This window comes from Caretta caretta, chromosome 2, assembly GCF_965140235.1.
Source record: "Caretta caretta isolate rCarCar2 chromosome 2, rCarCar1.hap1, whole genome shotgun sequence".
NCBI lineage: Eukaryota > Metazoa > Chordata > Testudines > Cheloniidae > Caretta > Caretta caretta.
This window is the reverse complement of record NC_134207.1, coordinates 204,800,093-204,827,433: the sequence shown is the minus strand read 5'-3', so window position 1 is coordinate 204,827,433 and position 27,341 is coordinate 204,800,093. Positions and strand designations below refer to the sequence as shown.

The 27,341-nt window shown below is 42.4% G+C and overlaps 2 protein-coding genes across 7 annotated transcripts in view; one reads left to right on the top strand and one right to left on the bottom strand.

The window, feature by feature from the left end:
• Positions 1-2,770: 2,770 nt before the first annotated feature.
• On the bottom strand, positions 2,771-9,671 carry DPH3 (diphthamide biosynthesis 3). Its single transcript, XM_048838531.2, has 3 exons — positions 9,452-9,671; positions 5,730-5,804; positions 2,771-4,367 (listed from the first exon to the last, which is right to left on the bottom strand). The coding sequence occupies exons 1-3, from the start codon at positions 9,557-9,559 to the stop codon at positions 4,305-4,307; spliced, it is 246 nt and encodes an 81-aa protein (XP_048694488.2). The 5' UTR covers positions 9,560-9,671; the 3' UTR covers positions 2,771-4,304.
• Positions 9,672-9,827: 156 nt separating this feature from the next.
• Positions 9,828-27,341, top strand: part of OXNAD1 (oxidoreductase NAD binding domain containing 1) — a 37,043-nt gene continuing 19,529 nt past the window's right edge. The window contains exons 1-4 of one of the 6 annotated variants that reach the window (XM_048838523.2): positions 9,828-10,095; positions 18,423-18,493; positions 19,909-19,972; positions 24,568-24,674. In XM_048838523.2, coding sequence (XP_048694480.1) covers positions 9,862-10,095; positions 18,423-18,493; positions 19,909-19,972; positions 24,568-24,674 — 476 coding nt within the window. In that variant the 5' untranslated portion in view covers positions 9,828-9,861. The other 5 variants (XM_048838525.2, XM_048838524.2, XM_048838529.2 and 2 more) reach the window with 5 other exon arrangements.

The window sequence follows — 27,341 nt, the reverse complement described above, 5'->3', positions numbered from 1 at the left end:
GCCAACTCTTGCAATTTTATTGTGAGCCTCACAATATTTGGTTTCAGAGGAACAGCCGTGTTAGTCTGTATTCGCAAAAAGAAAAGGAGTACTTGTGGCACCTTAGAGACTAACCAATTTATTTGAGCATGAGCTTTCGTGAGCTACAGCTCACTTCATCAGATGCATACCGTGGAAACTGCAGCAGACTTTATATACACACAGAGAATATGAAACAATACCTCCTCCCACCCCACTGTGTTTTTCTTAAAGCCCCAGCTCTTGGATTCAGGTGAGTAGGTAAGAATCTCAGCTTTCATTTTTTAAAAAAAGTAAGTTTCTAGTCCCATTGGTTGCAAAGACAAACTTGAAAATATGACCCTTGAAGGCTCCAACACCAAAAGACAAATAAAAAGACCTCAATTGCTATTAAAATCATGATTTTGGGGGGCCTAACATGTAAATTTTGAATTCCTAGAATTAACAACATTGTTAATATAAATTAAAGACCGTCATGAAACTGACCTGGAGAAGAAAATGGAATAATTCTCTTTTTCAATATCCTGAAGTACATAAAACAAAAATAGAAAATATGGGGAAGAGTTATAGGAAAATTAATTAGTTTACAAAGGGCTGGTACCAATGATGAACTATATTTAGTGGTTATTCCCCTTATGCAATTAGTTTCCCTACAATTATCATCCAGTACGTAGGTCTGTATTCTTTTATTACCAGGAGTATAGACGCAAACTTTATCAATGTATTTAAAATGTCATTCACTACAATAGACTCATAAACAGCAGATCTCTTTTTAAGTCAGGGTCCCAAGAGGGAGAAACTACTGCAGGCTGTTCAGACTCAAGCAGACATTGCAGCATTGGTTTGTACTCTCTTCACAAACTTAAATGGCTAGAATATTTTTTAAAGGACAGTTTGGATTATGAAGCACAAGGGGTAGATTCTGCGGCAAATTCCACAGCCTGGTAAGGTTTAGCATTATTTTAGTTTCTCAGTTTAATTTAAAACAGACACACAAAATTCCCATAAATAAGGAAACTTGGAGCCAAGGCTGGCACAAAACACAGAGGTAATCTACCAATATCCTTCACATACCAGCTGGGCTATTGCTTCCAGCTCTGTATTTATCATCTCTCTGAAGAAGCATAATTTATCATTTCTTGGTTTACTCCCGGTAAAAATATAAAACCTTGTTACTTTCTTGGAACAACCATGCTGTCTAGAAGCCCTCTCTTCGATTACTTAATGATAATAGTATGTGAAACAATAAAATTGGTATAATGATACAACCAGTATCATTGACTGCACAGTCCTGTTTGTCACTTTTGACCCACTCCCATGACTACAGATTTAATGTAGCTGGAAAACAGGATTTTTCTCATAAATTTAGTACAAACAAAGGGCCTTTCTTATATTACACTAGTGGGCAGCCAGTCACCAGTAGGGTTACTGTGATTATTGGACCTAAAAATGTACCCTGAGCTCAACTGTGTGAAGTACATAAAAGTTCACAAAATGTAACAACCACCTAAGACTTTTTGCCTGCCTAGGAATTAACCATTGAAAACGGGTCAAGTTGTTTTCAATAAATGAATGTTATGGACAGGTGCAAGAAAACCAAATAGAAAAATTGAATTAGTCCAAATAAAAATGGCCTACTGATATAAGTCAAGGACTGTGGTGAGATATTTAGTAAACAAGAAAACGTGGGAACAAAGTTACCTATGCCAAGTGTGGTTTTACAGAAATAGATTTAATTGGTGTACAAAATAACGAGGATAAAATGTGTCATCCACTGTTACTCCCATTTTTGGGGGGAGAGGGGGTCGAGGGGAGATCTTAAAAAGACACTATCCCCAGCTCATCTGCCAGCTTGCCAGCATTGCAACTCATCTCAGCTGCCTCAAGTCAGAAAGAGCAGATGAGGCTAAGGGACTTTCTTCTCAAGAGGAAAACCAGCTACCCTTATCCTTGTTTAAGGAACTTTGTTTTCATCTGAGAGTGCTGAAAGTCATTGCATCATCATGACATCCAGTCTTCATATCAGTGGGGAATCTCTAATTGCCCCTTCCCTTGTTGTATTGCTTTCTATCCCCCTTCTTTACTCTCTCATTCTCTGGGCTTTTCACTGAATCCTGAAATCAACTATAGTGCATTCATCCTTCCTTGTTAAGGAGAAAGGATCCAATCAGATGACATCCATGACCAGAGCTTGAACCAGGGGGTAAGCAGCAGATGTCATGTTGACTTGTCAGCTAAAGCATCCACTTGTGATTAACCAGCTGTCCAGTCTTCCAAAAATATCCACAAAAGACATGTTTCATCCATTTATTTTCTATCCTGTTTCTACACTACCTTGTCTCTCTCTGTTAACAACAGGATAAGTGAATGCCCTTCACACATCAGGAAGATTATTAATGATGTTTTTACTCTAAAAGGAAGGAGACTGATAGGGTCTGACTAAGTTTGTTTTGTATAATCACTCAACCACAGTTTCAATATAAAAGTTTGTTTTAATTCCTTATTCTCTTTTTTGTTTAATCAATAAACTGTCACCCTGAATGAATGCTTTTGCATGTCTGCCAGTAACCAAGTAAATCCAAGGTTTCTGTGAAAAATAACTCTGAGCCTATCACCGTTTAATGCTGGACAGTGAAAGAGTTTACGAAGATCTTTAACACCTTAGGCCTTTAAAATCAGTATCAATACAACAGGGCCCACTGTTCTAGGTGCTATACAATCATAATAAATAATGGTCCCTTACAATTAATGATACAGTTTTAAAAACTTTTATTTAAATAAACAAAATAAATATTTGTAAAAAATATACTTTAAATAAATCGAGACCACAGCAGTTTTTAAACATAGGAATCCAGCACCACCTTGTGGCCATCCAGTGAAACAATTATTTGTTAGAATCATAGTATCATCCAGTTCAGATTCAGAACTTTTAGTTAATGGATACATTTTGGAACCATCTAGGTTTTGCAAAAACAAGGTTTTACTAACTCTCATAATTTTTTCCATGGTTTTGTTCAGATGTAGTTATTCCCCTCTAACACATACAAACTCACTTATTGCAGGATTGGGTTAACACAGGAAAGCTAGAAATAGTGAAACTGACTTTTTTATATTCAGTGCCCAAGCTGAGTGATATGAGTAGTAAACAAACCATAGAAGTGTTATAAAGTATAAATTTGTAAAGCAGCCTAAGAATAAAGTGCTTTGGAGTGTGTTCTTTCAAGGTTCTCTCTGTCTTAAGACCACCATTTGCAAACCTGTACTCATGAAAAGACTCCTGCTGGGAAAGCACTTACTAGACCAGGGTCTACACTGGTAAAGCCTAATATAAATGTTGAGAAGTACATCAGAAACACAGCTTCACTATTCATACACTGACAAACAGCACTGAGAATAACTTGCAGCCTTATTGAGTATTTGATGTAGTAGGGTCAGATGAGTTCATTCAAGTTGTTCAGAAAAAATTGGATCAAATGCTACTCGCAGGTACACCTATTCACCCCACTGGGAGTGAAGGTGCATTCATGGGAAGTTACCAGGACTGCATGAGTATTACCAAATGTGGCCCACCGTGTCTCTCTTCACACAATCTAAACAAGGGAATCAGAAGTTATCTAGTTTGTTTTAAGTAAGTTTAGCTTGGTAGCCATAACCACGATTGCTTAAGACTCTAGGACTAAAGATGTGTTTACTTTAATGCAGCAAGCAACAGATATGACAGGTTCAACAAATAAGTTGTACCTACTGAAGGCAGAAACTGCAGCTGTTTGTTTCTAACCAGAACACTTTCTATTGCCCAAACCAGAAAAATTCTTCTACCATTCTAACAGTCCAACTTTTTCCATGTGTGAACCATTTTGTAACATATATAATTAATAGAGCCAACCTTTTCTTAAGCCCCCAACGGTTGATAATCCACGTATTTCATTCTGTGCAGATACAAGGTCCAGAGACTGGAGAATAGCTACTCTTTAGCTAGGTTTAGCATACAAATTTCACAACCTTATATGCAATGGACTGGAAAAAGCTTTTGTTGATTTGCATCCTATCCTGGAGAGCTTCTCAAAGTCTTAAAACATTTTACAATCATTTAAGAATTATATGCTTTCAGGCACAAACCCACTTATGTTTTGGCTACTAGAGACAATTGATAGTAGCCAATCACTGCACTGATATTTGAGGAGCAAACATCTCCAGAAGTACAGAACTCTGCGAGTCTTTTCCACATTGACAGCCAAACATTGGGGTTTTTTTGTTCAAGAAGAGCAGAGTCCATATAGCATTCATCAGCATTTAACCAGTTCCTTGCTTGTAGGTGCTGAGACTACTTCACCACACACAAACTGTTCCTAAAAAACCAAAAATGAATAGTGTTATAACTAATTTCCACTGCCACTCCCACAAGCAGTACAATGTAAGATAATTTTGTTTTATGGCAAAACAGTTTTATTATAGGCACGGTTGAAACTGAAGCCTGAAATTAAACTTTCATATAAAAATATGCAAGAACTGATAACATACAAGTTTGTTTAAATAGGCTTGTCACTTAGCTAACTAAAAAACATCATTGCAAATTTGGATTACGGAGGCGTTACAATTAAGGTTGTAACTAGCTTCCTCTTATAAGAACCATTTTATCTACCCTCCTACCAAAAAGGAGTTTATTTTAAGGTATGTACTGACTGGGTAAGAGGGAATTGGGGAAAACAATTAACGTGAATTTTGGAAAAAAATTCTAATTCAATATTTATTTTCAAAGTTTGAAAAATAGTATCAACAACAACTAGCACACGTACATGGCATAGAAACTTCACATTTGATTTATGTGAACTCCTTGACATGATCTAGTCAGCGCACAGGACTGTTTCTGCTAGTTTGAAATATCTATTCACTCTGGGTTTTTGAACATATGCATATATGATTAGATCTCAATGTTTATGAACTTCAAAGCTGTGCTGATGGACGGCTGGGGCAGTGAAATGTGAAACACATAAGAAAACAAAATTTATTTACAATATATGACTTTATCCTTAGAGAGCCCCTTTAATCTATAAAAAAGCACAAAAAAATGCATCTACAATGACTCTTTTTTCTCATGGAAGATCTCCCACCATTGCTGGCAGTGGTGGCAGCATAAATGTAAACTGGCTGTTGGCATTACCACTGTTATGCCACATAATTGTCTGGAACAGATCTAGCCACATGATGGAAAGACTGTCTGCAGCCATCTATACTAACTCTCATGCGGGTGGTACCACTGCAACCACACTGGTTGCTGAAATACAGGTAAGAAATTTCCTAATGTAGGCAGGGCCTGAGCGCAACTTCTCAGGAGACAGTGACCTACCTGGATGAGCCATTTATAGCTACCAGTGGCAGCTGTATGCCTGCAGTCAGATGTCCTGGCTCAGAACATGTCCAGACGAAAACAGTGTGTCAACCAACGTGTTATAATTAACATGTTTTTAAACTAGTGTGGAGGTTTAACATCTTCACAAGTGTTTTACACAGTCACAGCTGACCATAGGGGAGCTTGGGGTCCTCTGGGACAAGCCAGCATGCTGTTAATGTGATAAACCTTGATTGGATTTAAAGATGTACCAGACACCTGTTTGCCTCGATGGTGTCTCCCGCTGCCACAAAGCCACTGAGGAAGACAGACACTTGTGTCCCCACGCTCCCGCTCACCCCTAGGCTGGCCCCATTCTCACCTGGTCGTAGATCACCCTCACAATCAAGGAGCAGCTGGGGCAGGTGGCCACATCCTCCCCATTCTCCAAATCCTCCTGCAACAGATCCAGGGACACAGTCATTGCTCCGCAACTGTGCAGCACTACTGGTGTAAGGTTGCATTCCTCCGCCTGAGCCAATGTGCTGCTTGGCTATTATAAGCTTGCTCATGTGAGCTAGAGTGCTCACTAATATTTGTTACCCTCACTCTGCCCTTACTGAGGATTAGCTGCCTTGCTAGTCACAGGGACTAAAGGGAGTAAATTGGAGGGGAGGGATGGGCAGAATCTGTGTGTGTGTGTGTGGGGGGGAACCGGGACCGAATACACAGGAGGATTAAACAGCTCGAGGAAGGAGAAGGAATGAGAGGCAAAATCGGGGACAGGGTTAAGAACCAAGGTGCCGCACTGCCAGATGGTGGCAGAGGAAAACTCTGAGATAGGGAGGGGGAGAGGTGACATTACCCCAAATGGGAGCCATTTGCAGTGGTTACAAAACTACGGCAGGGGGCTGCTGCTCCCACACCCTCCACTTCAGCACCCACTTCCCAATCTATGTTCTTAAAAATTCAGCACCCAATGCCTAGACAAGGCAGCTCTTCCCATCTGATATGATGTACTGATCTGCTAAAGGAGTGAAATATTTTTACATGTACTCTCCTCCAAAAGTTATAATTGTCACACATGTTTAGTGTTTAAAAGAATCTCATATTAGTTTATATCTCTGCATACAGCCACACAGCAGTTCACAGATTATCCTAGCTGCTGTTCTGATTACCTCGGACTGCCTTTTTCTACATTTACAGTGGATTACAAGTTTCACTCCTTTAAATGATTCTTTTAAAATGTTATTTTTGTTACTCTTAGTACTTCATCATTTACCTTTGTTAACACTGTGCAGATGGATGTTACTTTATTTGCTATTAAAAATATAAACAAACACAGTATCAGTGAAAATATTTATAGTTGCTAGTAGCTTTAGCAATCACATCTCACAACATTTCTAGTATTGTGATATTCGTTTTTAATTCTAAATTTGTGTTTCTGTTTTTTTTTATTACACAATTTTATTCTTTGGCATCATGTGACTTCCAGACTGACTGATTTCCTGGGTTCAGTGTCAAAACTTCTTCAGTTTCCTTTGATCTGCCAATGGGGACTGTTTTTGTCAACTGTTATTTGCCTCCCTATTCAGCACCCTAGTGCTTTTTCCACATGTCACCACTTATGTATAGAACGTGGCTCCAAAATAATCACTAAAGGCCAAATTTTTAAAGGTTGAAAGCACCTAGATACCTTTGAGAATCCCCCTAGTAGCCTAAATACCTTTAAAAATCTGGTCCCAATGGCACTGTTCTACCTTGTATGAAATCCTTCTCACAGGCAAATTTTTACTGTTATTTTTATATGCAATATACAATAAAATATACAACCCCAAAATGGATTCTTGTGGCTCTCAATCTAACAATCGTGTTATGCACCTGAAAGTCATGCAATTTAAAAAAAAAACATGAAAGTCATGCAATTTAAAAGAAAAGGCTATTTGCCTTTTTGTTTCTGTGCCTTCAGGGGCACTAGCTTCATACTTGTGCTGTTACCTCTCCCAAAGAATCCATATACAGTAAAAGCTGTTTTATCTGGCATGCTGGGGGGCTGGGGCATGCCAGTAAGTGAAAAACACCAGTTAACTAAGAGGGAGGGAGTTTGGGTGCGGGGCTTGGGCGCAGGAGGAGGCTTAGGGTGCCGGATCTGGGGAGTGCTCACCTCGGGCGGCTCCCTCCAAGCGGTGACCTGTCCCAGCTGCTCCTAGGCGGAGGCACGGCAGCCAACTCTGCACACTGCGCCTGAGTGCTGGCTCCACAGTCCTACTGGCCGGGAACCATGGCCAATGGGAGCTGCATGGGCAACGCTTGCTGGCAGGGGCAGCACGCTGAGCTGCCTGCTGCGCCTCCACCTAGGAGTAGCCAGGACAGATCGAGGCTTGTGGGGAGCTGCCCAAGATAAGTGCTCCCCGGATCTGGCACCCCGAGCCCCCTCCCCTCTCTTGTACCCAAACTCCCTACCAGAGCCCACACCCCCTCCCTCACTCCGAACCCCTCCTGGCCGTTCTTCTGCCCAGGAGCGGCAGGGACAAGTCGCCATTTCCGGGGAGCCACGCGGAGCCAGGTAAGGAGCCTGCTGACCCTGAGCTAACCGGACTATAAACCAAACTTTCTATGAAGATTAGAAATACCAGCTGATAAAACCTTCCGGTTGGTACAGGGCCGGATAACACAGCTTTTACTTTACCTAAAATGGATGTGCATTCCTATAACATTAAATATGGGTTTGGACCTCCAGGAATGTGACCCCCACCCATTGTAACTGAAAATTTATTAAAAATCCTAATTTCTGTAAGTAAACTCCCATCCTCTAAACACTATGGTGCACAATTTACTCTTCTATTACTTCACTTGTTGCATACATAGATGTTGATTTTTCTAGTAGATTATTTATACTTCTAATTGCATATTTCAATTTCACACCCTTTTATGTATGCTACATATTTTGTTATGATACATTTCAGTGATGTTCTTCATTCTGACATATTGACTGTTCTGTACTGCCAAAAATAAAGGATTCTTAAAAAATGAATGATCCCATTACTCTTTTTCATTGAATTGGGTGGGAGGGCATACTGCTGATCTCATCTAGTTTGCTTTTTGGTGGAACTAAAGTGCCTTGTCTGACTCTACACTACGTTTTTACAAGGGGATAGGTAATACATGTTCGTTACCATGGTGGAAAAATACACGTCTTCTTAGCACTGAGGACACAGATTACAATGCTGACTCAGGTGTTAATGAATCATTATTATTCATAGTCGACAACTCTAACACTCAGACGTTCTTGTCAACTGCTGGAAATGGCCCACCTTGATTATCGCTACAAAAAGTCCCTCCCCCCCACCCACTTTCCTGCAGGTAATAGCTCACCTTAAGTGATCACTCTGGTTACAGTGCATATGGTAACACCCACTGTTCCTCATGTTCTCTCTGTATATAAATCTCCCCACTGTATTTTCCACTGAATGCATCCAATGAAGTGAGCTGTAGCTCATGAAAGCTCATGCTCAAATAAATTTGTTAGTCTCTAACGTGCCACAAGTCCTCCTTTTCTTTTGGGGAACACAGACTAACACTGTTTCTAAGTCATCAGAGGTATTTGTCTCTGAATGTCTGCAGCCCCACCCCATTTGTACAGGTGTCACAGATAACTAGTTAAAACTGGGGGGATAAAAATTGATGAGGAAAAGGCCTGAGAAACAAAATCGGAGGGCAGCCTGGTCATACGTTTGTGCCAAAATTACTGCAGACTCTCTGTGGCCTACCCTGCAGTGGAAAGAGGCTAAGGAGGACAGACAACACCTTCCTCCCGGGTTTTACGTACAAGAGCCCCGCGGCTAACTCTGCAGAACGCCTGCCCAAGAGGCAGGAATAGCCTGACTTTACCCGGGCCACGCCGGCCGCAACCCGCCCTCTGCCCCCAGCAGCGCAACGCTCCGCCCCCGGCCAGCGAGCGAGCGAGCGAGCGCGGCAGCCGCGGGGCGCAGCTAGCTCTCAGTAACGGCTACCGCGGGCAGGCCGCGCCGGCGGCCGTTGGTAACGTTTCCCCAGCACTGGGGCGAGGCCGGACTCTGTGCACTGCCGCCCCGCGCTCCGTACCCGGGTGATGAGGAAGCGGTCCCCGCACGGGCACGGGTAGCTGTATGTCTCGGTCTCCTCATCGAACTCAAAGTCCTCGATCTCCACCTCATCGTGAAACACCGACATGGCCCCACGCCGCCGGCGCCTCTCAACTGCGCATGCGCCGTCCCTTTTCCCCGGCACTTTTCCCCGACAAGTACGCCACCAGTCCACTTCCGGGCTTGCTCGGCTGTGTGCGCCAATAGCCTGTCAAGCCGGAAGCGCACTGCGCGTGCGCCGGAAACCGTTTTCCGGCCGGCCACCGCTCATGCGCCATTCACGGTCGAGACGGCGGGGTATTTCTGCCACAGCCCTCCGCCACATACGTCACAGCCAGCGGGGAGCCAATGGGGAGAGAGCAGGGCTTGCCTCAGAGCTAGCGGGGGGAAATGGGGCTGCCGCTCCCCTGTGAGCGCAGCTTCAGGGGCGAGAACAGTTATTCCCCCCAAGCCCCCCGCCCTGGGGCGCAGCTTCTGGTGGGGCAGGCGGTATTTCGCCTGCGCTTCGGACCACGGGTCCGTAGGCGCCAAGGCGAGCGGCGGGGGCGTAGCCTTGATCACGTGACTATGGCACTGGCGTCGCGGAAGGCGGGCGCCCCATCACGTGATGCGGATGCGCCGCCGGTAGGGCAGCTGGGGTGCCGGGTGCACGTGCGCGGGCGGGCGGTTGCGGGAGGAAGGGGGAATGAGTGAGTGAGTGGCCCGCGTGAGTGTGAGCGCCAAACAGTCACGCAGCGGCCGCGCGGAGAAACAAGTCCCCGACTCAGCCGCCGCCCCGGCTGAAGAAGAGGCGGAGGCTTGGCTGGGCCCCTCTTCTCTGTCTCCGCCCGGGACCGGGGCCGGGACCTGCTGAGGCAACCAGTCCCTGGTGCGGGCGGAGAAGCGGAGCAGGGCCTTGCCAGAGAGCGAGGGACGAGAGGTGCGTCGTGCCGCACTGAGCGCCCAGAGCGGCGGCGGCGGGGCCTGGCCTGGCGCGGCGCGGGAGCCAGGGACCCCCCAAACCCGGGCGCTGGGCCCGCGCGCGCCGAGCTGCGTGTGAACGGCGCCCCCCTGCCCGCGACGCTGCCCTGCCTGCGCGGCGCCGCTGAGCCGGGCCCGGGACTCCGCCAGCAGAGCGAGCAGGGAGGCCGGGGGGTACATTGGGCCCAGCTGTCAGCGGGAAGCTAAGGCGGCCGGGTAGGACCCGTGCACTTCCTGCGGGCAGTGCCCTGCTCAGGGGGAAGGGGCGGAGTTAGTTTGGCCCTAGCTTTGGTCGGATGTTTCCTGTGCCGCAGGTTCCACCAAGCGTGACAGAAATATAATACAGGCAAATAGCGATATCGGTTCCAAAAGTGACATTCGTAAGTGGGTGTGAGTGGCTGAAAGCAAATGTTCCCACGTGATGCTACAACCTAATCTAGCGATGTTGGTCCCGTATAATGGGTTGCACACATGTATACACATACATAAAACCTATTGCTTGTATATGCTCATTAACAGTGACAGCAACCAGTTTTAGGATACCTCTAAAATAAAAGTTTGCAATTATGACTCTTCTATAGAAGCAACAATATGTTTTTAAGGCCCTCTTGTTATGCTATTAAGAAAGAGGAAAAGACGACTGGCAGCTTTTTGTAGGTACAGTAGAATCTCAGTTATGAACACCCTGGGAATGGAGGTTGTTCTGAAATAATTCTGAAATGTTCATAACTGAATAAAACATGGTTCTTTCAAACGTTTACAACTGAAAATTAACTTAATATGGCTTTGAAACTTTAGGGAAGAAAAATACTGCTTGTAACCGTCTTAATTTAAATGGAACAAGTACAGAAACCGTTTCCTTACCCTGTCAATTTTTTTAACCCCCCCCCCCTTTTTTTCAGAGTAGTTTATGTTTAACACAGTACTGTACAGTATTTGCTTTTGTGTGTGTGTCTGCTGCTGCCTGATTGCCTGCTTCTGGTTCCAAATGTGGTGGTTAACTGGTCATAACTTCACCGTTCATAACTGAGGTTCTACTGTATATTGTTTTCTAACAGAACATTAGTGGAGTGAAATTTATAGTAGTGCACTCTGCAAACATATTTTACTGTCATCTTCTAAAATGGCTTGCTGTCCTTGAGAAACTGTTTGGAAAAAATATATATGCTTACCGTGGTCAAACAGAATTTTAGCCCTGGGTGAATGGGCCAGGAGCGAAGCATCTCCTGAGTTACTTGCTCCGTTCTTAGAGAGGGAGCAAGCAGACTGGGTCCACTGTAGTGCTGTCCTGAGTGGAAGGAGAGGAACAAGGAAGTAGCACCACATCTCTAATAGGATGGAGGGGGAAAGGGAGGAATAGAGTGATTGGAACTGCTGCTGCTTTTCTTGGAGGGAAGGGAGAGGAGTGGAAATGGGAATAAGGAATGGAACAGTTCAAATGAAGAGGTGCTGGGCAAATGAAAGCCCTCGTGCCCATCTAGGAGGGCAGTAGCTCCAAAATAACGTATTTTGTAGAGTGCTTATTGTCAGAGCACTTCATAATCTTTTCTTTAAAGATGCACTGCAAAAACATTCAGTTTGTCTGGTTTGTTTTAAACAGTTGTGGTTTGAATGTGTTTGTTTCCCTTCAGTAGTTTGATAAAGTTGAAGCTAAATCTTCTTTCCACCTTTACTTGATAGTGCTATGGTTCATTAATAGGTAGGGGTGGTTGTCCTTAATTCATTAATGGGAACAGAAAACGTCCAGAAGTAATTTCTAGGGTGGAATTTCTAGCGCAGAATTCATTCACTTAGGGAGAGGAACTCAAAACTCATTTATAGGAGAGTTTGGAATTTATTATAGGGTGATGTGTTAGAATTGATTTAGTTGGGGGTGGGAATTGATTACATGGCAATGTAAATTATGTAGGGGTAGCTTTGAGGGAGCATGCTTGGCGGAACAGATTTTTTTCTACTAACTAGTAGGGCTTAGCCTTGGTCTGTGCTACCAACTTATGTTGGTATAACTATGTTGCTCGCAGGTATGGAAAATCCTCATCCCTGAGCCATGCAGTTATACCGACCTAACTCCAGGTGTAGACAGCACTATGTGAGCGGGAGAACATAGCTACTGCCTTTTGCGGAGGTGGCGTACCTATGCCAATGGGAGAAGCTTTCCTGTCGGTGTCACAAAGTGCTACAGAGGCGCTGTAAGTGTGGACAAGCCCTACGGTCATGTTTACACTACCACTTGTGCCGGCAAAACTAATGTTAGGGGTGTGAAATAGAACACCTCCTGAGCGACTTAAGTTTTGCTAGCATAAGTGATAGTGTGCATAGTGCTATGTTGGTGGGAGAGCTTTTCGTTGTGGTTTTATTATGTTGACAGGAGAGCTCTCGCCTCTTGACGTAGAGTGGCTACACGAGTGATCAGTACAGCTATGCCTCTACAAGCTCGCTGGTGTAGACACGGTCTTAGTCTTTAGCTGACTATTGTGTGTGCTAAGGGAATCTTTCAAGCCCTGAGTATTACAGCTCTTACAGCAAAACTCAGTCTATTTTTTTGTGTTCACTATAATGACTTACTATTCAGCTCATGTTTTGGCCTTGCCTTCCCCCATTTTTAAAGTCTTAGTTTAAAGATAAAAAGCACTCCCCTCTTGAAGGAAATGGCACTGTCAAGCAGGGCTGGCCTTACCATGAGGTGAACTGAGGCGGCCGCCTGAGGTGCCAGACTGTGTGGGAGTGCCACTAGGACCCAGGGTGTAGAAAATTGTGTCTGCTGCTGGTGCATATGTACTCTCTCTGCTCTAGATGCACAGAGATGGTGGAGTGCTGTGCTGGAGGAAGGAGGGCACAAGAGACATAAGAGGCAGGCAGGAGAAAAGGTGAGAGGGAATAACAAAGCAGCAGGAGTTGCAGGGAAAGAGAAGGAGGAGCCTTTTATGTACCTTTCTAGCACCCCAGGAGCCTGGACTGATTAACACCAGCTTCTCAGGGAGTTTCCTGTTTCCTGCTGCTTCCCTGAACCCACTTGAGGCGAACAGGCAGTCAACTGAAGTAGCAGGAACCAGTTAGGCCCTTAAGACGCTGATATCTTCCCTCACTCAGGCCCTGCTACCAGCCTGCTTATTTGTCCCCTTTAACTGAGTGTTGAGAGCCACTATAGCTGGCACAGAATAGCAGTCATGAGTGAAAGAAGAAAATGTCCCTCTGGGGCAGGATTCAGAAAAAGAAAGAAAGCAAAGGAAGCTTTTCTATCTAAGCAGGAAGGAACTCTCCTGAGATACATAGACACAAATGTTCACGGTGAGCCTTCTGGCCCCAGTGAGGATGTGAGTGGTGAGGAGATGCCTGATCTTCCAGTTAGAGCGCAGGTGACCTGGCAGCTACTGCAGCATCTGTATCTCCATCTCAAATGGATGTAACCATGCAGATTCCTGAAGAAAAGTGTAGATCAGAGAAGAGTGTGGTGGAGGTGCAAGAAACAGCTGCTGCTGAGTTTAGTTCCTTAAGTCTAAATGATCCAGGACTGTGGACCCACTTGAGCAGTATCCTGAGGGACTTCCTTGTACTGCATGGGCCACAGCAAGTGAAAAACTTCATGTTCCCGAAAGACAATGAAAATAGAAGTTTCCATCCAACACGTTACTGGTGTGAAATCCCTAATGGTGACAGAGTGGAGAGGCCATGGCTTATGTACTCAAAAACCCAGAATGCTGCATACTGTTTTTGTTGCAAACTCTTCCAGTCTAATGTTCCAGCCACATTGGGTTCTACAGGAACAAAGGACTGGAAAAATCTGGCTAGAAATCTGGCATGCCATGAGAAGGCAGCAAATCACCAGAGAGCATTCCATAGGTAGAAAGAGCTTGAGATGAGACTAAGGTTAAAGGCCACCATAGATGATCAGCATCAAGAGAAGATTGCATCAGAGTCTCTTTACTGGCAAAATGTTCTGAAAAGGCTCATTGTCATTGTGAGAGTGCTTGCTACCGAAAACCTAGCACTGCGTGGCACTTGAGATCAGCTGTATGTGCCAAACAATGGAAACTTCCTTAAAACTGTGGAGCTGATGGCTGAGTTTGATGCAGTACTCCAGGAGCAACTAAGCGGAGTCACCACCCAAGAAATGTACGCACACCACTACATTGGAAAAACAATTCAAAATGAGATCATGCAGTTACTGGCAACAAAAGTCAAACAGAAGATTGTGGCAGATCTGAAGTCAGCAAGATATTACTCGGTTATTCTGGACTGCACACCTGACACGTGCCATATGGAACAAATTACTTTAATGGTGCGTTTTGTAACAACAACAACAGAATCTACTGAAAATGTCCTTGCAATGGTGACTGTCAGAGAACATTTTCTAGAATTTATTGACATTGATGATACTACAGGAGTTGGTATGACAAATGTGCTTCTTAAAAAGCTGGAAGATATGGGAATTGCGATAGCTGACATGAGAGGTCAGGGCTACGATAATGCTGCCAACATGAGAGGAAAGAGCAGAGGAGTGCAGACACGCATCTGAGAGTTAAACACTCGAGCTTTTTTTTGTCCCATGCAGTTCTCATTCATTGAACTTGGTGGTCAGTGATGCAGCATCAGCTTTTAATGAGGCTGCTGAATTTTTTAATGTAATTCAAAGCATCTATGTATTTTTCTCTGCATCAGCTCATTGATGGCAAATTTTGAAGCAACATTTGGGAACATTCTCTCTGACACTGAAACCACTGAGTGCCACACGATGGGAAAGTCGAGTGGAGGCGATAAAGCCTATCAAACACCAAATTGGGAAGATAGATGATGCCATAGTTACCATTATGGAGGATAATGCTATGACAGGAATTGTTCATGGGAGGACAGTGGCAGAGGGCAATGGAATCACCAGAAACATACGTAACTTCAAATTTCTGTGTGGCTTAGTGTTGTGGCATGACTTACTGTTTGAAATAAACGTTGTAAGCAAGAGACTCCAAGGTGTTGACCTTGATATATCTGGAGCAATGGAACAACTGGACAAAACAAAGTCATCCTTACAGTCTTACTGGTCAGATGAGGGATTTCAAAATGTTCTGAAGAGTGCACAGAAGTTGGCAGAGGAACTTCACACTGAAGCTATTTTTCCACCAATTCAAGAATACAAGAGTCACCGAAGAAGAAGACATTTTGATTATGAGGCATGGGATAATCCCATAAGAGACCCCAAACAACAATTCAAAGTTGAATTCTTTAACCAGGTGCTAGATTGTGCAATACAGTCAGCTGAATGTTTCATGCAGCTCAAGGGACACAGCAGTATATTTGGGATGTTGTATTCCAAAACTCCTCACTATACCTGAAGAAGACCTACACCAGCAATGCAGGGCACTAGTCAGTGTTAACACATAATGACATGCATGATATTGATGCGAGCGATTTAGGTGATACATTTCAGCAGGATCAACTCCAAAGGCTGTTCTGAAATATATGTGCACAAATAAGATGACTACCCTCTTTCCAAATGCTTTTGTTGCGCTGCGCATACTTCTAACACTTCCTGTAACAGTTGCCAGTGGAGAACACAGCTTCTCCAAGCTGAAGTTAATAAAAACACATCTATGCTCCACAATGACACAGGAGAGACTGGTCGGCCTTGCAACCATCTCAATAGAGCATGAGCTGGCCCAGACTGTGGACCTTCAGGAGGAAGCAGTTCAAATCTTTGCAACCGAGAAGGCACAGAAAGCACTACTTTGATTATTCAAACAGATAAAAATGCCAGTGTTTTTACTATGCAGACAAGAAAAGTTACGTTTGCTGTGCAGGCATTTGAAAATTAATTGTTACTTAAAATTTTTGAACAAGGCATTTGAAGTTGTTAGTTCTCCTTTATTGGGACAGGTAGCAGAGGAGTACCATGAGAGGAGTAGAACAGGAAGAAGGCAGAATTGAGACCTTTCTAAATTTTGGCCCAAGTGAGGGGGCATGGAAGCATCAATTTGAGCTCCCCGCCTCAGGTGCCAAAATGTTGTGGGCCGGCCCTGCTGTCATTTAAAGGTGGAAAGAAGGTTAGCTTCAATGTTATCAAACTACTGAAGGGAAGCAAGCACATTCAAAACACAACTGTTTAAAACAAACCACCCAAACTGAATCCCTAAAAGTAAGTTGCAGTGGGATTCTGAAGTTAGGCCATTTACCAGCAGATGTTGTTATGGTTAGTAGAACTGGTTTTTAAGGATATTGGAGGATTAAACAAGAAGCATCTCTGAAAAAGGACAGTGATGTTACTTGTTTTATATTTTTGTCGATTATGTCAAAAAGCCTTAGATATTCTGATATCCGTTATTAACAGTTGGCTGTTGATTTTCTGAAATGTACTTAGCATCTTTGCTATTGTGGTGATGTCACATGATGTTACAGTTATCTGCCAGTAGCAGGGTTTGAAGTTAAGGGAAAAAGCTAACTGCTGTCTATTCCAGTCTTTTCCTATGCTGATGTATTCCAGTCTTTTCCTATGCTTTTCTTTTTGCAAATACAGACTAACACAGCTGCTACTCTGAAACCTGACGTATTACTGTGGCTCTTTGGCAATGTACATTGGTAAATTCTGGCTGCTTCTCAGGCTCAGGATGGCCCCTGTTCTAAATCATATACTGCAGGAAAAAGTTTTGATAAACCATTGTTCAGTTCTGGTGCCTTATGACAAGACACTTTTATAGAATCCTATATTAAAAAGTTGTAGTGAACTGTGCAGATAAATGCTACAAAGTTATCACTAATTGAGAAATGTTAAAAGTAGCAGCAGCAGCAAACACTTCTTAAATCTGAAATTGGGCATTTTAAATAAATAATAAATGCATTCTATTTCTGAGGGATCTACTTAAGAAAGCTCTGCCTTCGATTTTCACGAGAGTATAAACAGGAGACTTTATTCGGTAACCAGCCAATGCAGTTCTTAGTGAAAGCCTAGGAACATACAGTATAATCAGTCAGGCATACCGGATTGTTGCCATTTTAAAGAATTCAGAGTGGAAAAAAAAATCCTTTCTAAAATCAATACATAAATCCAGTGTATGTCAAAGTAAGATTTTTAAATGTGAATGAGAGATTAAGAATACTTGTAGAGCTGCAGGAGGCTGCAACATCAGTGAAATGCATCCTGAAAATGAGATCATGAGTTATGGTAATCCAATCTCAAAAAAAACAGAGGCATGTACTAACAGAAAGACATATTGGTTCATTGGGGACCTAATGCTGAAAGTGAAGCCAAGGGGGTTTCCTAGTTTGTTTTCTTGTACTATTCTTGATCACTTTGCTTTTGTCTGGTCGGTTGGTGCAGCTGCTTGTTCAGATAGTAGGTGGTTTTGAATCTTAAAAGCTATATTCTCACCGTATTATGTAACTGTCTGCACCTTCAGATGAAAATGTACTGCTCAGGCTTTTATAAACATGAGTCTTATTGAGGATATACAAATCACTATAGTGCAATATTATGCTTATTGTATCATCATGCTGTACATTCATCGTTTTTAAAGGTAATTTTTGAATCGTTAGGAAAGATCAGGGTGTGTGCAAGTGTCCTAGGCACTTTGCTTTATAAGCTTTCCCTTGCTGTCCAACCAGTATGCCCTCAGTGATGACCTGGAGGGACGACTTGTAAGGGTGAGAAGATAGTTGTCTCCGTGCCTGTTCAATTCTTTGCTATCTTTGATATTACAATTTTGGTTGTGATTTTTATGCTCTGGGCACCTGCCCCTTGGGAGCGAACTGTGACCAACCCATTCCACATGGACGGCTGAATGAAAAAAACTTTAAAAAAAAAAAAATTAACTAGTATTTGATGGATATAAAATATATACTCAAAATTAACTATGTTCATAGTTTAGGATAAAGGGGAGATGTTTACTGGATATTGGAGGTTTTGAACTGTTTTCAAACCTGATGCCTGTTGATTTACAGATGAAAGCAATCAAGTTGAATAATAAGAAACTGTTGAATAATTATTTTAAATTGAATTTTTTCAGGAGCTGGTGACTTTGACCAGGGAACACCATGGCCCACACTACCATTTTTGCTGTTCCTCAGTTACTGAGAGGTACTGCTCGAATTTTCCCCACTCTTTCTGCATTGTTACGGTTGAAGTACTCTGCTTTGTTACACTGCACAATGAATGGGTAGGTTATCAGTCTCCAAACACGACTAAATATTTTGTTTTTAAAGAGATTGTGATGATAAATGTCATGAGTGTCAGAGGCTGAACAAACTTTAAAGAACTATAGAAATACTCTATCAATCACCTGGTTGTATTTTAAAGACATTAGTAAATAAGGCTGGCTGTCAAACAAGAATTCCATTCACAAAAAATGTTGAGGTGTTCAAACTGGGTTTTTGAAATCTTTCAACAATTTTTGTGAAAAAACATGAGAGGGAGACATGAATAACCTAGTGCTTAGGGCACTTACCTGGGTTGTGGGAAACCCTGGTTCAAGTCCTTGCTCTGCCTGACCCAGATGAGTGCCCTAACCACCAGGCTATAGAGTTAGTCTCTGTCTATCTCTACTATTAGAGTTGTTCCATTTTGTATAACTAGGTAAATATTCATGGACAAGAGGTTCTACAGCCCAGTGGTTCTCAACCAGGGGTACATGTACCCCGATGGTACTCAGAGGTCTTCCAGGGGGTACATCAACTCATCTAGATATTTGCGTAATTTTACAACAGGCTAGATTAAAAGCACTAGCGAAGTCAGTACAAACTAAAATTGCATACAGACAGTGACTTGTTTATACTTCTCTATTTACTATATGCTGCAATGAAGTATAATGTTTATATTTCAGTTGATTTTATAATTATATGCTCAAAATTAGAAAGTGAGCTATTTCAGTAGTAGTGTGCTGTGACACTTGTATTTTTAGGTCTGATTTTGTAAGCAAGTAGTTTTTTAAAGTGAGGTGAAACTTGGGGTACACAAGACAAATCAGACTCCTGAAAGGGGTACAGTAGTCTGGAAAGGTTGAGAGCCACTGGTGGTTAGGGCACTCACCTGGTATGCAGGAGATCCAAGTTCAAGTCTCTGCTCTTAATCAGGCAGAACATGGACTTGAACTTTGGCCTCCCAAATTACCGGTGAGTATTCACCAGGCTTGGTTGTTATGGGGTGTGTGTGTGGATCTCTCTTTCTCTAGTTGTGACCAGAATTTCCACCCTGGACCAGAGAAACCTGTGTGATGAAAGTTTTGTCAAAACAAATGTTTCTGTGAAAAGTTTTGTTTTTGGAAAACGAGTATTTTCTGTTGAAAATTTCCCAACCAGCTATTAGCATTCTAAGATTAAATCTGAGGTGAGATTAGTGTCTGACTTCTTTTAATTTTTGTTTAAATTAACATTGTGTAGAATGGCAGATTGATTAAAGTGTTTACATTGTCAATAGAAATTTCTACCTTTTAAGCGAAGCACTAATACTTTGCAGTTGCAATAATGATGTTAATCTTGATTTGCTTTTTGTTGAAGCACAATGAAATCCAAAAGGAAAACAGATCATCTGGAGAGAACGGCAAATAACTTTCGACAGGAGGTTAGTGTTCTGTTCTACAGAAGGGAAATATTTTTTTTGTGTTATGAAGAGACTAGATAATCCTATTTGATGGTGATTAGGCTTCTTTTTTTTCTATATGAGATTTTGTGCCATTTGTCATTTTTCTTTTTTGTATTTATATTACGAAGACACTGTTATAAAAGGGCATGTTTTCTTTTGGATGGGTGAAACAAAATGATGTTAAAGAATCAGTGTCTGTCATTCCTTTTTGACATGTTTAATCAGGAATTAGTTGTCCCCTAGTTCAGTTTGGATTGTTTTAGTTAGGGAAATCTTAGGCACTTATTGTTTTGTAGTACCATCATTGATACATAGGCTTTTAAGGAACCATGCGATTTTCCCCTGTTTTTAATTTTATTTTCTAGTGTTTTAAAGGTTACCTGGAAAGGAAGAAAAATAGCTCTTGCCTTCTTATTTTATGATGTATAAAGAAGGGCTGAAAAATTCAGAGATCATTTGGTGAGGGAAGGATTTTTTTGCTTCTGTTAGGTTATAAATGTAAGGAATGTCAAGTCTTGTCCTTCATCAGAACCAAAGAACATCTTCAAAAGGTATCTGATACGTACAGTAACTCCTCACTTAACGAAACATTAACTGGGACGTCATTATTAGGTCGTTGGTCTATTAGAGAACATACTCCTTTTATGTCCTACAGTGTTCCCTTAGAATGTTGTTTGGCTCCCGCTGCTCCGCCCACCCGGTGCTTCTGCTGGGGAGTGGGGAGAGAGCACGGGGGCTTGCCCCATTCCGCCTTCCCAGCGCTCCTGCTGGAGTCCACTTGCCCCGACTTCACTCCCTGCTGGAATGCTGGGCAGGCGGAGTGGGGCAAGACCCCATGTCCTGACCCTGCTATGCCCCTGCCTCAGCCAAGCTTCACAATCGTCATTGGTGGGTACAGTATTACATGGTTTGTTTAAAGTTATTTAAAATTTATACAGTATATGTATATAATGTCTTTTGTCTGGTGAAAAAAATTTCCCTGGAACCTAACCCTCCCTGTTTACATTAATTCTTATGGGCAAATTGGATTCGCTTAAAGTTGCATTTTTCAAGAACATAACTAGGATGTTAAGTGAGGAGTTACTGTATTGTGAACTTCCCTATACTTTGATTTAAGGGATGAAAGTGCTGTATCTTTAACATACAATTTTTTTCTTTTGTTTGTAATAAATTAGTTTAAATAAGTTAACAAAAGAGTTGTAAATATTCTGAATATAAATAACTTGCTTTCTCCATTAATAAGGTTTCACTACTAAAGTGATTCTACATCCTTTTTTGAATTTCAATGTGTCTGGGAAGTGGAGGTGTGTTAAGGGATGGGCATTGGTTAGCTTGAAGAGGGTATGAAGAACTGTGCAGGGCAAGTAAAGGAAGGATGGTTCAGTGCTGCGACCTCAACTTTCTGGAACATCTGGGAAATTTTTCTCCCATGCTGAATTTATTCTTAGTTGTTACATGTTGTCACTTGATTTCTGACCGGTTAGAAACTGGTCAGTTCAAATCTCCTGTTCAGCTGTATATCCTATGTAATTCGCTTCCGTCTCCACATTACCTTGCTTGGTTTTTGTAATCCTTTGGAAAGATTAGTGTAGGATATTTGTGTTGCAGTAATGTGGATGAGTACACTAACTATCACATACTCAAGGATGTAGCATAAGTAGCAAGTGCAAGAAAGAGGAGCTGAAACTTTGTCCTCCTTCAGTGAAATCCAGATTAAAAGACCCAGACATTCATTTTTTTTTTTTTCTTCTGCCAAATCTTGATCTGGGCCAGTTGGTTACTCTTATGGATGGTGAGAATCTTCTTTGAAGGTCCTTGATCACCCTACATCAAACTTAGTTTTCTGCACCAACTTACTACTGAATAATAATTAAAATTCCAGTGTTTTGTCAAAAAGGCCAAAGAACAACTCGGGGGGGTGTTGGGGAGGGAAGGGGAGAAGGGATGTCAAAAGTGTGTGCACATTTCCTGCACTAAGACCTTTACATAGGAGAAACATTTAAATAGCCTACCTGACACTTGTCTCGTTAACCAGTGTGACTGCATTTCCTGTTTAATATTGTCTATTAAAGTGGAAAAGAAAAGTACACTACTCTAATTTTGTTTTAAGTTGGCAAGTGTTCTGTTCTTTTACTGGACAGTAGACATGTTCAAATGTTGTTTTATGGAGAAATTCATTTCCTGTCATGTGTTTTAAATCAGAGCAAGACTGGTTAAAGTTTCATTTGTTAAATTATTTGATCTCGTACAGATGAGAAATGGCACAATCATGTGTTATAGGAAACATCAGACTGGGAGAGCTATTGTAGTAGATGGCATTAAACATTTTTAAAATGCTTTACAGCCTAGGACATAGACTGGCCTATTTACTAAACTAGTTATAGTAATTCTGTTTTGCTGAATTTTCAACAATAACTAAAAAGTCTGTGGGGGAAGGAGGATGGACAGGTATCATGCAAGTTAGCTGTTAATATTATAAAACAAGAATTGTATGTTTTGATACACATTGCTGACAGTCTGTTTGTATCCCTGTATTATTGAACATTAGTATGATTGATTGTTTTATCCTGTAGATCGGGGCGGGCAAACTTTTTGGCCTGAGGGCCACATCAGGTTTCTGAAATTGTATGGAGGGCTGGTTAGGGGAGGCTGTGCCTCCCCAAACAGTCAGGTGTGGGCCAGCCCCCGCCCAACCCCCCCTGTTCCCTGTCTTCTGATGGCCCCCCTGGAACCCCTGCCCCATCCAACCCCCCCTCTCCTTCCTGACTGCTGCCCCCATTCAACCCCCCTTGTTCCCCACCCTCTGACCACCCTGACCCCTATCCACACCCCTGACCACCACTCCGAACTCCCCTGCCCTCTGTCCAACCCTCCTGCCCCCTTACCAGTAAGGGTTCAGCATTCAGGAACATCTTAAGGCTGCCCTCCCTGGGACCCTTTCTACCACCCACTTTGTTTTCCAAGTTTTGCTCTCTGTTGTGAAAAGGTAATAGAAAAAGAGTCTAGCAGATCAGCTCATCTTCTCTAAGAGTTGGCTTGTGCAGTACCCCTCACAGGAGCTGGCAGGGTAGCCTTCTCTCTGCCTTGTAAACAGCTCTCACCTTCTGAGCTGTTCGGCTTCCTTTTAAGCTCCACCTTAATTTGGAGCATGCTCTGCAGCTGCGGCTGGGCTGGGTCATCAGAGCACAGAATTGCTCTTTAACCCCTTCAGCTTTTGTATGAGGTTTCCCATCACACAGAGAAAAAGTTTGGGAACCACTGGTGGTAGCCCCAAATTCACCAAAGATCACCTAACATCCAATTTAGCAAGCACAGTAATAGTCCCATGAAAACTGATGGAACAAGTACCTTGCTGAGTCAGGGCCATAGTGACTGTTTATAGTAGTTCCATTTTAGAGATTTTTGGATATCTGAAAAGAGTCTTTATTTTGAAGATTACGATTTCCACTGTCATTCAGTTCACACTATTTGCGGTGTGTGAATGTTGTACATTATAGATGTTCAGTAAAAATAGCCAGATGGGGATAATGTTGCACGTTTGTATCTAGATCAGGGATGGGCAAATTTTTTGGCCTGAGGGCCACATTGGGGTTCCGAAACTGTATGGAGGGCCGGGTAGGGAAGGCTGTGCCTCCCCAAATAGCCTGGCCCCTGCCCCCTATCTGCCCCCTCCCACTTCCTACCCCCAACTGCCCCCCTCAGAACACCCGACACATCCAACCGCCCTTGTCCCCTGACCGCCCCCTCCCGGGACTCCTGCCACTAACCGCCACTCTCGAAACCCATCCCCTATCCAACCCCCCCAGTCGCCTGTCTTACCCGACCCCTATCCACACCCCCGCCCCCTGACAGGCCCCTCAGGACTCCCATGACTATCCAACCACCCCCTGCTCCTTATCCCCCGTCTGCCCCTTATCCAATCCCCCCACTCCCTACCACCTTACCATTCCATTCAGAGCATCAGGACTGGCATCCGCGCCGCCTGGCTGGAGCCAGCCACACTGCTGTGCAGTCTAGAGCACTGGGGCAGGCCGGCGGCTCTCGCAGCCGCACTTCACGGCAGGAGCTCGCAACCCCACCACCCACAGTGCTGGCTGCACGGTGAGCTGAGGCTGCAGAGAAGGGGGAACAGTAGGGGAGGGGCTGGGGGCAAGCCTCCCTGGCCAGGAGCTCAAGGGCCGAGCAGGAGGGTCCCGTGGGCCGGATGTGGCTGGCTGCCCGCAGTTTGTCCACCTCTGATCTAGATTTATCTTACTTTTGTTTTAAGAGGTAACCAATAATCTAGAATGTATATAGTTACATCATTTTAATCCAGATTAAATTGAATTTTATACACAGGTTTAGATTAACCCTGATTAAAATTACCAAAAAATCTTGGAGTTGTAATATACATTTAATGAGGTGTGGTTTTCTGTGTGATTCAATTATTATTTTGCCACTGTGGTGGATACTTCATAATGTTTTAAAATTATGAAATGCTATAGTTAATGACGCATAACTTCCACGGACGGTCTCGAGGACATTTGCTGAAAATGACACCACTGTAATATAATGATTCATTCTTATTTCTCTAGGTTATATCTCCAGCAAAAGTGTGTGGCATCACCAATGAATCTGAAACAGTTAAAAGACTTCGCTTGGCTGTCACAAATAAGGATTTTACTTTTAAAGCAGGACAGTGGTAAGACTTCTCCCTGATTTTGTGGTGGGAAAATTGTTTACAGAAAACCCAGGATGATGAAGTGATAAAAGGAAGATACTGGGATAATGCATCTCCATTATATTTATATAACATACTATTTTAGTCATAAATGATATATAAAACAGCTGATAAATTCAACCTCATAATTGTAAACTGTTTTATTAAATACATCCATATTTCATACAAATAGAAAAAAATAAAAATTAATATTTGTCAGTTTTCATTTTCATTTCTTCAGTGATGACCTGTGGTTTATATCCATTAACTTTTTGCTAAATGAACATCTTTACACACTACTTGTATTCCATTACTCTAGCTGCACAGTGGAGCAGAGACTGAGTGCTGCAAATTTGAAAGTTAATTTTAATTTGGTTTTACAGTTTTCTAATTAAAAAACCCCAAAAAGTAATGTTGACCTTTGTCCCCCTAACGTTAGATCTGCTGGGTTAGTTTGGGTAGGCGTATACTTGAAAACAAACCCAATTCACTGCTTAGGCCATTCTATCGATTAACTGTTGACACTTCCCAGGGATACCCAGGGCTTTATGGCTCCTTGCTACCACCTGTCTTTATCATGAAGAATCCTTGTCTGTGACTTTTGGGGGTCAGCTCCCCAATTCCACTGGCCATGAGCAACACAAGTACTCCCCTCTAAGCCTTACAAGTCCTGTAGTTACTCTACAAGTAGTAATTAGCACACACTAATCCTCTAGCCCTCTAATCATTTCACTGGAGTGACCAGCCCCTCGTTCGCTGGTTGCTTGCAGTGTTCACAGATTTGCTTCTTCCAAAGAAACAGTACATCCCAGTTTACCAATTCCACCTCAGATTGCTGCTCTACTGAACATGGAGCTCTTAGATATATTTATGGTGAAATCAGGAATAAGTTTCTTTAACAAAGCATGGAGATTCAAAGTAATAGCAAATAGAAGTATTGGAAACAAAAATGGTTACATATAAAATAAAACTATAACACGCATGCTAGACTCTAAACATAATTAACAAGATATTTCATGTCTTATTAAGCTTTGCTCACCCAAAAATCCTTGCAGCGATTTATAGCTAGGCTGGCTGTGATCCTCCTTTTACGAGATAAGCATGCTGTCAGCTTGCCTTCTTGGTGAAGGACCTGGGGGTTTGCTTGCATCCAATATATAACAGACCCATCCTTTTTATTTATTCATAAACCAGAGCACCCCTCACGTAGGTGTTTGTTTGCCTCCTGGGAATTCACTCTCTTCTAGATTTTGCACGCTCTTAGTTAGCGTGTGGCTCAGACGGTAAATAGGCATCCATTGTGAGGTATACAACACACAGATGACCAGACAAGGACATAGGTGTCTGTTACCTCCTGCCTGAATGGAACATTTCTGCGTTATGTCACCTGCCTTAATTCAAGACCTCAAGAATGTAATTTTTAGTATAGATATATAACTCCTTAAATATTACTTTGTGTACATTTTGCGCTGAGTATGATGACCAGTGGGTGAACTATTATGCATACATCTGACGGATACTTGTAAAAACCTATGCACCCCCTGTACCCTCTGGCAGTTGGCACCAAGCAGTCCCTGGGTTACAATTGCTATTTAAACAATGTTACGGTTTTAGGAGTGTTAGAATTTTTCAGGATCAGGAAGAATTTCATGTTTCAACTCAAATACTATTTTGTAGGATTAGTTATAATCTGGACCTCTCACTCTTGACAGTGAGAGACAAGGTGGATGAGGTAATATCTTTTATTGGACCAACTTCTGTTGGTGACAGAGAGAAGCTTTCAGGCTTACACAGAGCTCTTCTTCATTTCCCAGATCTGAAGAGGAGCTCTGTGTAAACTCGAAAGCTTCTCTCTATCACCAGCAGAAGGTGGTCCAATAAAAGATATTACCTCACCCACCTTGTCTCTCTGATATCCTGGGAGCAACACTGCAAACAACTCTTCACAGTGATCCTTTAACTTTTTTTTTTTTTAAACTTCCTGTTGGCTTAGTCCAGCTGGAAACTGCTTTTGCTGGAATCAAAGTTTAACTGCTAGGGTGTTAACAGCATGTGCTACCAGTGTAGTCTTAATATCCAGACTTTTACATTTAGAACCAGAAAAACAAGATGTTGATTGCAATAATTTTTGTTTGTGGAGCAATTTGTTGCAGTTTTTGCACATGTGGAGTGACGCATATTAAATTCTTGCTTGCCAGTTCTTCGAAAAACACATTTAACCATCAAAAATGTTTTAGCAATTATCACTCTGAAAAATGAAAGCTTTAATTATAATTACTCTTTTCATATTTTTTTTCCTTGAAAGTATTCTAAGGCTGTTTTTTGGCATGGCAACTTCTCTGTACTGGAAGCTATAAACTGAGGTCATGTTTTCTGAGGAACAGTGCCAAGAATCAACAATTTCCTGAATAGAAAACCCTAACATGTCAGTGACATGTGATAGTGAGATGCCAGAGCTAAAGTTTGTCTTCACAGCATAAACACAAAAAATGCAGTTTACATAAGCAAAAAAAGTTGATTTGTTGTCCCAGGATATAATAGACTTTTGTTGTCTATCAAGTTACAAGTAATAATTAAAATGAACAAGAAGAGATTTATTACTGTAATAAGGCATTTTGAATGTGACAGATTGTGCATGCATATGTTTGT